Source organism: Falco naumanni, chromosome 15 (assembly GCF_017639655.2).
Source record: "Falco naumanni isolate bFalNau1 chromosome 15, bFalNau1.pat, whole genome shotgun sequence".
Lineage (NCBI taxonomy): Eukaryota > Metazoa > Chordata > Aves > Falconiformes > Falconidae > Falco > Falco naumanni.
In genome coordinates, this window is record NC_054068.1 from 10,741,594 (window position 1) to 10,754,173 (window position 12,580).

The window sequence follows — 12,580 nt, forward strand, 5'->3', positions numbered from 1 at the left end:
GTCCCGCAACAATAAGGGCTGGCTGGCAGCTGCTGATACCTGTTTTGTGAGGACGAGACTTGTTAGGCGCTGGGGTGCCAGTGCCAGCGCTATACTCAGTGATGGTTTTGAAAGATAAATCCTTTGTCCCCTCAAGCAAATAGCCTTTGACATTAGCCATTGAGGCCAAAGTATATTTCACTGTTTGCATCCGAGTGCCAAGTGTGATTGCAGGACATGTTTATTAATAGGAGCAGCTTAGCGCTTTGACTAAGTGGTCACGCATTTCTCCATAGATGTTGTAGGCCAAGGGTTTGGCTGCAGGTACAGTGGGTAGGTTGCAAAAAGAGCAGATGATGCCAAAACGCTGTGTATAGTTGGGGTTTGGCTTTTTTGCTAGGTCCTTTCTGAGATAACTCACTGACAAGTGGCTTGTATGTAGTTTTTCTTCTCTCTGTGCCTAGCTTTTGCAGAGGAGCCAGATGCTTCCACTGTTGGTCAGTCTGTGAGACTATAAAAGATGGGTGGCAAAAAACCAAGTGTGCTTCTAGGCATGCAGTCTGCTAATTCTGGATGATGGTTTGTCACTAGCTGGGAAACAGTGCATAAGTGAGTGCGTAAGCAGAGTTAACACGTACTTCTTAGTTCAGCACTATGATCATGCCTATTTCCCACTGTTTTCATCTGAGAAAACTAGCTCCAATCTCAGCACCCACCCCACACACCCCAATTTTCTGGCCTTTTATACTGGCTTTGCTCCCATTTTGTGTGAAGATGAGTGAGACAGGAACAAAGCAAGCGAGAGGGGGTGGTCTTGAGTGTGATATTTGTGCATTTCTGGTTCATCATCAATACTAATTAGATGTGGATTAAGTGTGTGTTCACATTTCCGTGGAATCGGCCAGATGGACCACGTACCCCAGAGTTCATGCCATCTGCTGGAGAGTGGACCTGACAAGACCTGATCCAGCAAAAAGTCAAAGAAGTCCAGACAGAGGACACCTGATCTAGCAGAAGTCCTGTCAATATGAAGTTAACCATCAGTACCTTACACTGTGTGGCATCTTTTTATATGATACTAAGAGTTGTAAAACTGGATTTATTCAGTCATTGGAACATGGCCTTATCTACTGCAGTGCTGCTGCCTGTCTCGGTGGAAGGGTCACTACTGGGTGAAATGAGATCTGTCTGCTCCCGTGGATCTGAGCAATGCTGGCTCACCACAGCTGCCTTGGAGAGCAAGTCAATGAAGTTGAAAATGGAGCTCAGGTCCCTTCATAGTTACGCGAAGCTCAGAGTTACCCTCTTCTAAGAATCATTGCAGACGGGAAGATCACTAAACCTGGAACAACCACCGCTTGTCTGCCTTGTGTCTGCAGTAGAGAGCAGCTGAACATACAGGACTGCCCAGGTCTGTAGAAGCCTCGTTTTGCTGTGGACGTTGGTACTGTGCTGATTTTCTAATTTTTTACTACTCCTCCCTGCCCCCTTGGATCTATAGGAAGGAAATGAGCCTACACATGCAGTATTTAGTGTTACTGTTTCCCGGAGGTGGAGGTGGCAAAATTAGAATCTCCTGTTTACATGATGTTAGTGCTGTATTTGACCAACTGTCCCAAGGGTTTTCAGTTTGCTAGATCAGGACAGGCTTTTCTTATGGTCTAAAAGTCTTCCTGTCCTGCTGGAGTAGAGGAGTGTGGCTGTTTGCACTAGCACTGGGCACCTCCCTGGATTGAGCCTTAAGCTGCAGTGAAGACCGAGCTTTTCACTGTCGCCAAGGCAGGGAAAGCGAGGCTTGCCGCATTAGCTGCTTTACAACTAAAGTCTTTCATGAGCTGAAGGTGGAAGAAACCTATGGCAAATGACTTGATGAAATTGTTGTTCCTGAAGGATGTTCTTACAGGAAGGTATATCCCTCTCCTCCCTATGTTCTTAAAGCATCATTGAGTCACTTGACTAGCAGTGACTGAAAGAAAAAATGGTTCGCCTGTATGCATGCTTTTGTTTAAGCAAACCTATTTATACTTCTGGAAATGATAAAGAACCTCCATGCAGCAGGTGAAAACTAGTGAGGCAGTGTCAGTAGCACTTTTGCAGGGTGGGTGGTGGAAATCCAGGGCTGCTGTGGACATGTCGCGCTTGGGTACTGCTTGTAGAAGGAGCTGCTGAATTTATAACCAAGTGTGGCTGTGTAACATGCCTTTTGCAGACTGTCATGCTTGTTCTGGAAATAGACCATTATCTAAGAAAACAGAAGTGCACCTGGAAACTTTCAGACTAGTCTCCTTGTCTAATCATGAACTTGTTTTAAATGTGTCAAGGAAGGCAGCTGTAATATATGACCTTTTTCTGCCATATATTAGAGTGATGACTCGTGTGCATTGTCAGGAGAATAATGAAAAGTCTCTCCACTTTATGTCTGTGCAGCTGATGTTTTCAGGTGTGACATACTGTAGAGTTCAGGGTATATGGACTGCATGGTGTTGGTGCTTTCAGTATTACTGTTACCTGGTTGCACAGGTTTTTCTAAGCTGAAGTATTTAAATTGAATCTGTTTTTTCCATGTCATCTTGGAAAGCTTTTGCTCTGAAGACTACACAGGTGTCAGTGGCTGCTGTTTAATACCGAAAGGAACCAAGACACATGGAAACAAAATGGTTTGCTGAAGACAGCCAAGAAAGTCAAAACTGCAGAAGGGAGCTGGTACAGCGGCATTGCCGGCTGGTTCTGTACTGTGATCACTGTCATTTTGATAGGAAAATCTGCAATGTGTATATAGATATACTATTATTAATGTGTGGTATCAGTAAGCACAAAGGAAAGGTGATGAAAATAAGAGCTTTAAATACTTCATTTATTGTTTATTTACTGTAATAAAACTGTCCTAATGTCTGTAAACCTGCCACTGGAAACAGCTTAAAAAAAACTTAGCAGGTCCACATTCTGACCTATATTATGCCAGAGTAAGCCTAAAGCAATGGCATGGACAAGCATCTCATCCCAGAGCTCAGATGATCTCTGGTTGGCAATGAGCTACATGAACTTGTAGAAATTAAAGCAGTGGTAGAAACTGCAGTATCCATGTTGATTAAAACGCATATGTTTTTGTGTGAGTGCATTTGCAACCTGAATATTTTTTTTTTTGAGAAATTTCTTCTGTTGTCGTCTCTGAACTGCCACTTCTGTTATCTATTGTATTGGGGGTATGCAGTGTGAAGGTCTACCCTCTTCTTAAATCAGTGTGAATATGCAGCTGGACTGAATGCCCCTGGTGCTCTACACCAGCTTCCCCAAAAGAAACTTGCTGAGGAGCACTGGGGAGTTGATCTTCCTGGACTGAAACTAGGACCTGTAGGAGCATCACTGACTTCTACTGTCTGTGTGACCTATGTGTGTGTCTGTTGGGCTTGCTTCGTGACTCTGCATGTGATGGTGTGTTGTCCTTTACCAGCAGTTGTACAAGCTCAAATTTTTGCTGGCCCTTGCCTGTCTGCACCTGATTGCTGCTACCACTGCACTAGAAATTCTGCACTCCTCAAACGGGCTGAATTACATGTTTGATCACACACATTATGTTCTGGGCAAAATAAGCACTGTTTGAGCTGAAAGGCCTTGTTGACCTGTCCCTTTGGGCTGTAAGAGGATGCATGTCCACAGCAAGGCATTCACATGTTCAGCAGTGGAGGGGCAGTAGCATGGGGAAGGAGGGAAAAGCATATCTGTAAATCCTCAAGTTATTCATTCCCAGTGGTGCTCTCCTTTACCCTCCCTCCCCCAACCCCCCCCGCCCCCCAGCCCCAGTTGTACATGTCTCTTTGCTTTTCTGTGCCTTGCTTTGCTAATCCCAGTAGCCACAAGGTACTTTTAGAAGAAGGATTTTCTTTTTTTACAATCATTCAGTTGCTAAAGTTATTTTCCAAGTCCCCTTGTGCTGTGGTTGTCAACTTGAGCATGAACCTTGAGCAGTCAGCTGAGCTCTGAATCGCAGACAAAGCAACCCAAAGTGGCACAGATGATAGGGCAGCCACAAGAACTACTTGGTCTTCCAGTTCATTGCCTCAGTAGCAAAAGATCTTTCTATAAATGCCAAGTGAGAAGTATAAATCGTCCTGGAACTGCCATGCACTAAATCAAGAAGCAGAGAAATGAATGAATATTTGTAAACCAAGTGTCAGCATAACTAAAACACTGCACAGAACAAAAGGCCTGTGATATGCCTTATGGTGTCTGGAGGCTCCGTGGCGGAGTCGGAGATCCACACAAAAGGAAGTTATGCAGAAGCATGCTGGCTGGCTGCAGCCGACTCAGGATCAACTCTGTGCAGATAGTGTCAGTAATTTCATGGTTCAGAGCAGTAATTTCACATACTGTATGAAGCAGTTGATGATCCTTATGGGTCCTTTCCAACTTGAGATATGCTATGATTCTAACTGATAAGCATTTACTGTGCTAGCTTCAGGCTTTCGCTGTGTGATGGGGTGGATCTACTTTAATGGTAACCAAAGCCTTCCAGTTCTCAGCAGCTGCTAATCACAGCTGATACTGGCTCCCATGACACCCCCCACCCTGCAGGGCTGACTTGGAGCTGCTATGGTTCAGCTCATCAGCACAGACCTACCCTGGACTCATAGCTTCTAAAATACAGAATCCGGGAGGATGGTGTTCAAGGGTTGTTTCTACAGCCTTCTATGTTCCCAGCCTCTTGCCTGTCACCTCACCCTACATTTGAAACTCTGGAAAGCTTCTGACAAAACAGAATAGCCCATGTATTTACTGAAGCAAGCAGGAATAGGCTGAGGCTGAGCCCTGCTGGCAGTGCTGATCCCTCAGGCAAGTAAAGCTCAGCTCCTGTGTCCTGATCAGCACTATCGTTCCTGGAACCGGCCCCAGTGCCTCCCTTCATGGCCCTGACCTCTCCCAGCAGCTTTGTCCTACACGAGTCACAGCCTCCTTAAGCAATAGGCAGTGTGCAGGTACTGTAAGTTATGCTAGGAGCTGGAGTTAGAACCTAGAGCTTACATCTAGAAAACTTCCAGTGAACGTGAACTTCACCACATTTGTAACCAAACATAAATTAATTTCAAATTTTGATTTTTCTACACGTGCATCCCTCCTGCCCTAAGCCTATATATTGAGCAAAGCCTCGTGTAGGAGGCAGGTACCGAAATGATAGAGATCTTTTGAAGTCAGGGTCTAGGCAGTTTATTGGTGGGGGTTTAACCTTGTTTCCTTGAGGAGGAAAGCAAGTTTGGGGGCAATCTCAGTAAGGTTTGATAGTGACAGCAGAAAGTTTGCTGGTCCACAGCCTGCTTCTTGTCTTGCTTTGCTTAAGCTGTGATTTGCTTTAGGTGTTGCAGCCCATCTTCCTCCAGTTTAGCCTGCTCCAGCCAGGTTGCTGTGAGGGGAGTGTATGTGGGTACTTGCAAGCCAGAGCTGTTACTGGATGGGATCAAGTCCCTCCTGGCTGTGGGGTGTTGCCAGGTGTGGAGGGGCTGTGGCTTGGGAGGTGGAGCTTAAAATGTTTACTTGAGTGTTTCCTGCTTTTCTTTATCATTTTCAACCTTAATTCCAAGTTACGGTGTTTTCTGATCCTTCCCCTGGGGCAGAGGGCAGAGCTTAGCGTGACAGTCCCTCCATCGTTCCTATCACAAGTGGTTGCTGCTGAACATGTCCAGGATACGTTTACTTATTTATAACTTGTACAGACCAGATCTTACTTTATGTTGGGTATTCAAGCTTTGGTACGTTTGCCAGGCATCTGTCAGGCGACAAATTAAAGCCCTCCAGCAAGAGCTACTCGTGTTGGTGAGGGCTGGGAGAGTTTCCCAGGCTGCCTCCCTCGCTCCTGCCTGGCTGCTGGGAAGAGGCTCTGCCCCTGCGCCCTGTGTAGGTGCCTTGTTTCTTCTGCCTCTGGCCGGGAGATGACGTGTGTGTTGGAAGAGCCTTCCTCCTGTGGTTGTTGGAAGGGAGGGAGCATTTTTCTTGCCTGAAGTCGCCTTTCAGCATCTGAGCTGCTGCAGTCCAGGATGTCTGCACAGTAGCTGCTGGCAGCTGGGGCAGGTACCGCTGCAGCAGTGGCACGGCTGCCCAGGCTCAGGGCACCTCTGATGTTTCGCTATTTACCTACCTTAGAAGAATGTGTTTTCAAATGTAGTAGGAACACCCTATGTAAAACCTGCCTGGGTGTGAGATCACTGGCTGCAGACACTGTAGCCCATGTGGGAACAGCTCCCGTGGCTAGTGACAACTGCAGGCATCTGATGCAGCTCCTCCACAGCCCTCCTGCTCTTGTAGCTGGCCCCTGTTGCTGCAGTTTGATTTCTTGAGCTGTTAAGGCTTCCCTCCTCCGTTCTTCCTGCTTCCCAGCTGTAGGTTTTAGTTTCCCTGCCCCTGCACCTTGGGTAGGCCACAGGTGTGGAAAAGCTCATTGAGGACTCAAGTAGAGATGGTCTTTCCCTGTCTGAGAGAAGAAACAGGGATTTTGCAGTAGCCCAGCGTGACGTTCACCCGCCCTTTTCCCAGCACTGCAGCATGAACAGAACTGCAGAGGCAGGGAGTCATTTGTGCCATGTGTTAGTTGTTAATTTTAGCTTTACCATAACTCTTGATGACAGGGCTTGGTTGTTTCCTACAGTAGGCAGCATGTAGCAGTTATCCTAGAGATACGGTGTGGCTGTAAGACAGTAAAGCTGCAGGTCATCCTTGAGCTGTGGTGTGCTGTCAAGGAGTGCGATAGCCAGATTCTCCCTCTGACTCATACAGCTGCCGTGTACTGAAGTTGAGAGGCCATGTGACAGAGGCTTTTCTGGTGTTTGTGCTAAACCCATGACTTCAGGTTAGGTGAGGATGGTGTTAGGCACAGGCTGAGTTCCACACATGACTGAGGACAAGACCTGGCCAAAAGGTGGTTATATATCTGTCATTATACATGCTCCATTTAACCTTTGTCTACTCCCCCCTGCCCCCGCCCCCCAATTATGGGTACCTGGTGAAGTCTGTATGAAGTACCAACCTGCACTGACATGGTCAAAGGAAGATCCCAGGATTTGATGTACAGGTCCCAAACTGAACTTCTTCTAATGCATAGGCTACTACAGGGAACTCTTACAAGTACATTGTAACAGGCTGAGCAAAAATCAAATAGCTTTAATATTTTCTCTAGGTTGTTGCTGATATGTTTGCATGTTAGAACGCATTGCATTTGGTCTCTCTTAGTCTAGAGCAAAATCATTGACTACATCAGAAAATAGCTGTCTTGTTTTCTTGCGGTGCTGATATTAGTGTTTTGCTAATGCATGAATTACCCAGAAAGCATCGTGCTTCTGATGGCTGTGTTACTCTGCAGTGCTGGAGGTTTGCCTGGGTTGTGTCCAGAGATGCCCTTCTGATGGACATGGTCAGGCTCGGTGAAGTGAACTGGTTAAAGGTGTGGGGCACTGTGGCAATGTGCTGCTGCTGACTCCAGCAGGAATCTCTGGGAGCTCTCTCTCTTTCTAGTGTCATTTTTGTTGATGGTCTTTTGCCGTGGTCCACAGAGTTTGTTTGTTCAGTCTCTGCTCTCATGTTTGGTTAACCAGTGTGTGAGGATGCAAACATCTCTTCACTGCAGTGAAGGAATGCTGTGATCCTGTGCTCGCACTCAGCCAACCTCTGTGCAGACTTTGGGTATATGCAACACCTTGTAACATCACCTTTGAGCTAAAGAGAGACACCACATCTGTAGAGGAGCCAATGACTTGAGTGGAAATGCTACAGCTGATGTGTTAAAGAACTGGAGGTGCAGTTGGCTGCGTAGAATAGAGGTGTTGGGAGGGGCTGAAGCAGTTGATCTGAAGTCACGTCAAATGAAGTGTCAGAAACGAGACATGAATGCTCTGTAACAGAACATTCTTCATCGGCAGTTTAACAAGCTTTGGAATTAAATCGGGGCGGGGGGGGGGGGAGGGGAGAGTGATGTAGCTGTTATGTCAAGGCTTTCACAAGCTTGCAGTGTGCAGTCTGGGCTGTAACTGGTGGAAAACCAGACCTGAACAGTAATCAGTGCTTTTCCTTGGTAGTTATGAGCTCAAACTATACTCACACCACAGCTGCATGTACGTTTTCCAAAATACACTGTTGGAATTATATATGCACTTTTTTAGTATGCTAATCATCTCTGTGGTCATTCATTCCTGGAGTTAATGACTAGTCTTAGAGAAAACAATTTAACAAACTGACAGCTGCTTATAACGAATCACTTGCTGGAGAGGCCAATGTAAGTTTAACATCCACAATAAATCCTTCTGTTGCTTTTGATGGTTCGGTGAAGCAATGGCAAAGAAATGAGGCAATAACATCATTTATCAAGATTTGTGCATGAGGGGTTATAGACAGAAATGCCAGAGAATTACAGACTGTGGATTTCTGCTCTTTGAATAATATTAAGTGTAAATGGGAAAAGGTAGATCTCTCAGCGTAACCTCGCAGTCAGACTATTAGTAGCTGCCAGTCCCGGGTACAGGGTTGACATGGAAGGATGGACAAGAAGGGTGCAGAGAGCTGGAGAGCTCTGAAAGGGCTTTCTTCTGGCTCCACTGCCAAGAGCAAACTGAAATGTTGTACAAAGACCTGACAGTGAAGTAACAGGATAGCTTGTTTCAGATGTGAGCCCCATGTTCTCTGCTGTGTGTGCAACCTCTCTGGCCTGAGGGCCAGGAGAGACTGGGGTTACGGCAGAGCTCGTGGTATATGATGAGGTAGAGAGCAGGTTGGTGGGTGCTGTGCTTCTGATGGGGGTAATTCCTGCAGCTACTGGCTGACGGGACACCTTTTCTGATCAGTGTCCACAGTAATCGATAACCAGCCTTCATCAGCAGTTAACCATTAACTCATGGCAAATAGCAGATATTTTTCATAACCTTTGGTTACAAATAAATAATTAGACCTAACAGTCTTGGATAAGGCACCAAATTTTCTGAAATTCCCATTTCCTATATCAGAGTTGAGCTAGCCTCAGGACCAGTGTTTTCTTGACACTTTGTTTACAATTAACTGATTGATCTAACTGGCAGGTCGTTTGTATTGCACGTTTAGCTTGGGACATTGGCATCTGATAATACTAAAGTTATAGTTCCTGCTTCACTGAAATCAGGTTTAATATTTTTTTTAAAAATTATAGTGTTCTTATTGTTGATCATGTAGATCTATGTCTCTCTCTATATATATATCTTTAGCTTATAATCTATACATTAGATTTATTGCTTTTTAAAATTGGTTTCATTTGACAGATATTCTTATGGCCCAAAATGCCAACATTGTGCCAGGATGTTGAGCTAGTTGAATGAAAGGCTCATCACTTTTCATTGTTTGAATTAATGGAGTTAAAGGTATAAACACCAAGAAAACAAAACAAAAAAAAAAAAAAAGAAAGGTCTTTCCATTTCAGTATTTGAATCAATAGCATAGGAAGATTGTTCAAATACTTTTTTTTTTTTAACTTGACAGTATCGCATTTAAACTGATCTCACTACACAGCCCATACAGGTGGCTGTGTAAACGATGCGTTGAACGGCAACAGTTTAGTTTCAGAAATGCTTTGTACTGGTTTTGTGTGGAGGGCTGTGCTCGCGGGGGCACAGGGTGGCTTCTGTGGGAGGGTGCCAGCAGCTTCCCCCGTGCCCGATGGAGCCGATGCCAGCCGGCTCCCAGACGGACCCGCTGCTGGCCAAGGCCGAGCCCGGCAGCGACGCTGGCAGCGCCTCTGGGATAACGGGTTTCAAAAGGGGGAAAGTTCCTGCGCAAGAGCAGCTGCAGGGGGAGAGGGGAGGGAGCCCGTGGGAGAGCAACAGCCCTGCAGCCCCCCAGGCCAGGGCGGGAGGGGGCCGGGGGGGCTCCAGGCGCCGGAGCCCGTGGGGAAGCCCCCGGCGAGGCAGGCTGTGCCCCCAGCCCCGGGGGGTAACGGGGAGCAGACCCCCACCCGCAGCCCCTGGGACCCCAGGCCGGGGCAGGGGCAGCGTGTGAGGGGCGGGAGCGGCAGCGACAGCGTGTGCGGGACTGACCCCAGCCCCATTCCCCGTCCCCCTGCCCCGCCGCGGGGAGGAGGGAGAGACATCGGGAGCGAAGCTGAGCCTGGGGAGGGGGGAGGGGGGGAGGGGAGGGGGGGAAGCTGTTCTTAACACTCGGGTTAGTTCTCGTTACCCTAATCCCGTTGGATTGGTAACAAATTCAGCTGATCTCCGCGAGTCGAGTCCGTTCTGCCCGTGCCGCTGTGTGGCGAGTGATCTCCCTGCCCTTGGCTCGACCCACCAGCCTTTCGCCTTTCCTTGCATTTTCTCTCCCCTGTCTGGATGAGGAGGGGGGTGACAGAGCCGCTTTGGTGGGCACCTGGCCCCCACCAGGCTCAGCCCACCACATAAGTGTCTAAAATGTGTCTTGAATAGCTGGGGGGGGGGGCACAGTTATCCATGGGAATCGTGTTGTGTGTGACTATCTCCTTGCTGAGAGCCTGGGTGCAGTCTCCACTGCGTTACTGGGTACTGCTCTTCTGCCAGGCTTACTTTTCACCGTACGGGTGCCTGCCAGGGACAAACAGTATTTCTGTCTCTGTGGTGTGAGCAGCTTAGACCAATTCATATGCTGGAGTGAATAAAAGCAAAGCCCATGGACACTGAACTGAGAGACCAAACAGTTTGTTACCTTAAATTTGTTTTTTTTCTGCTATTGAAGTTTCTACCAGTGTATAATACGCTAATTTTCCCCTAAAGTGCTTGCATTTGTATTTTCTGTGTGTTTGTATCAAATGTTCACGGCATAGCAGGGGAGAATTCTGGATGATTAAAGCCCAGTTTTGTAGTTCTCAAGTTCCTACATTCAAGCGTATTAGCAGCTTTGTTAATGCTAGTGTTTAATGCCAAGTTTGTGTGTGCATTTGTAGAAATAGGGCTTCAAACAGCACATGGAGTGCAGCAGTTTCATTATAGAGTTGTGTGAGGCAAAAATCTCAATCTTTATTTTCTACTGTAGTATTTTAAAGATATCACACAGCCTTGTCTTGAGATGTACTGTCCTGCTCCAATTAAATAGAGACCATTGGACATCTCAGAAGAACCTAAAATTGGTAGTCAGTGACAGAAGGATGTGGATTCTCCAGCATTTCATTACTTCCTCATAGGGATACAGAAGCAAAGTGATACTTGAATTTCATGTCCCTGCCCTCATTTGAATTTAGAGAGGTTACACCTAGATAGAAAAAAATGCATGGGCAAAAGGCTTTTAAAGCTATAACTGTGAAGAAACAGCCTTTTAGAAACAAACAAAAACCCACCCCAAAACCTCCTGTTTGTAGAGTTTATTGAAGTTACGACCTTTTCTGTGAGTGCTGTTTGTGGAGCTAACCGCTGACTTCACTAGTGCTACGTTGGCTCTTCATACTTTGGTCCCATGTGGAATTCGTGGGAGTCATCCTTGGCATCACCAAAAGTGGACTTGGTCAGCGAAGGTGAATTTCTGACCCCACTGAAGCAAATTTTTGTGAGCCGGAATTTTTGTCCTTAGACTGTAAGGAGGGCAGAAGTCTTGCTCTTCTCTTTTGCAAGGTGCCAGGTTGTGTTTATGAGGTTACATGCTACCATTCATGGAGAGTGAAACAATTACTAAATGTGACTGATGAACCCGTTTTCCCAGTACTGCATGGCTTTCACCATGGACCAGTGTTCTGGATGTTGCATCTGGAGAGGGGCAAAGAGAAGTATATTGGTTTTGGACTCGGTGGTTGTTTTATTAGTGATTATTGAATGTGATGTGGTGGAGCACTTAGTTGTGAAGGTCTCACTAAATTATTTCTTGGGCAAATGGAGTTATTTCCAGAGAGTGTATGGATTTTCTGCCCTCTCCTGTTGTGCCTGCCTCCTTTAGATTTCTTTCTTTAGACAGCTTCAATCTCCATGCATTGAAACACCAGCAGAAACTTTCCACCCCTTCGCTTTTTTATTTTTGCTTCTAATTTTATATTTCTATCTATTTGTTGCATTCAAGCCGCCTGGTGGTATCTTGGGTACTTGAATCTGTTCAGGGTGAGGAGCTCATTGAATTCAGGGCCTGATGCAGGGGTATCGTGAGTGTTACGAAAAAATGGCCTGGAGCTGGTTTTAGGTGCTGCAGAGGATTCTAACTGTCATTCTCTTTCTGCTTCGTAGGTATTTGTATAAAATGTGGAAAAGGTGTGTATGGAGCGAGCCAGGCTTGCCAAGCAATGGGTAACCTCTATCATACCAACTGCTTCACGTGCTGCTCTTGTGGTAAGTCGGATCTACCGTAACCTTATTAAGTGGCTTCCTTTTGTAATATGTATTCCTTCAGCAACCAGTGTACAAAGTGAGACCTCATCTTGCCTGCTGCCTGAGGCAAAATTCCCACGCAAGACTCCAGCTTCAAAAGATGTTTTTTATTTGCCATCTGTAAGTGTTCAATGGTGTTTTCCTAAGCAACAGCCCAGAAAAGTAGTATTTGGTTGCTTTAAGGGCTGCATTTACAAAATGGCTTCAACCTGGCCATTATAAGCACTACATGCTTTAAATCACTGTGTTTAATGGAAGTGTAATGTGCATTTATCATTTTTACAGAA

The 12,580-nt window shown here is 46.2% G+C and overlaps 1 protein-coding gene across 2 annotated transcripts in view; it reads left to right on the forward strand.

Annotated features, from left to right (window-relative positions):
- LOC121097933 (WT1 interacting protein) overlaps positions 1-12,580 on the forward strand; it is an 87,677-nt gene that overhangs the window by 21,001 nt on the left and 54,096 nt on the right. For both annotated transcript variants that reach the window (XR_005831128.1, XM_040615368.1), the window contains exon 2: positions 12,153-12,254. Coding sequence is in view for 1 of the 2 variants with exons in the window: in XM_040615368.1 (XP_040471302.1) it covers positions 12,153-12,254 (102 nt within the window). In the remaining variant the exon portion in view is untranslated. The remainder of the gene's footprint in view (positions 1-12,152; positions 12,255-12,580) is intronic.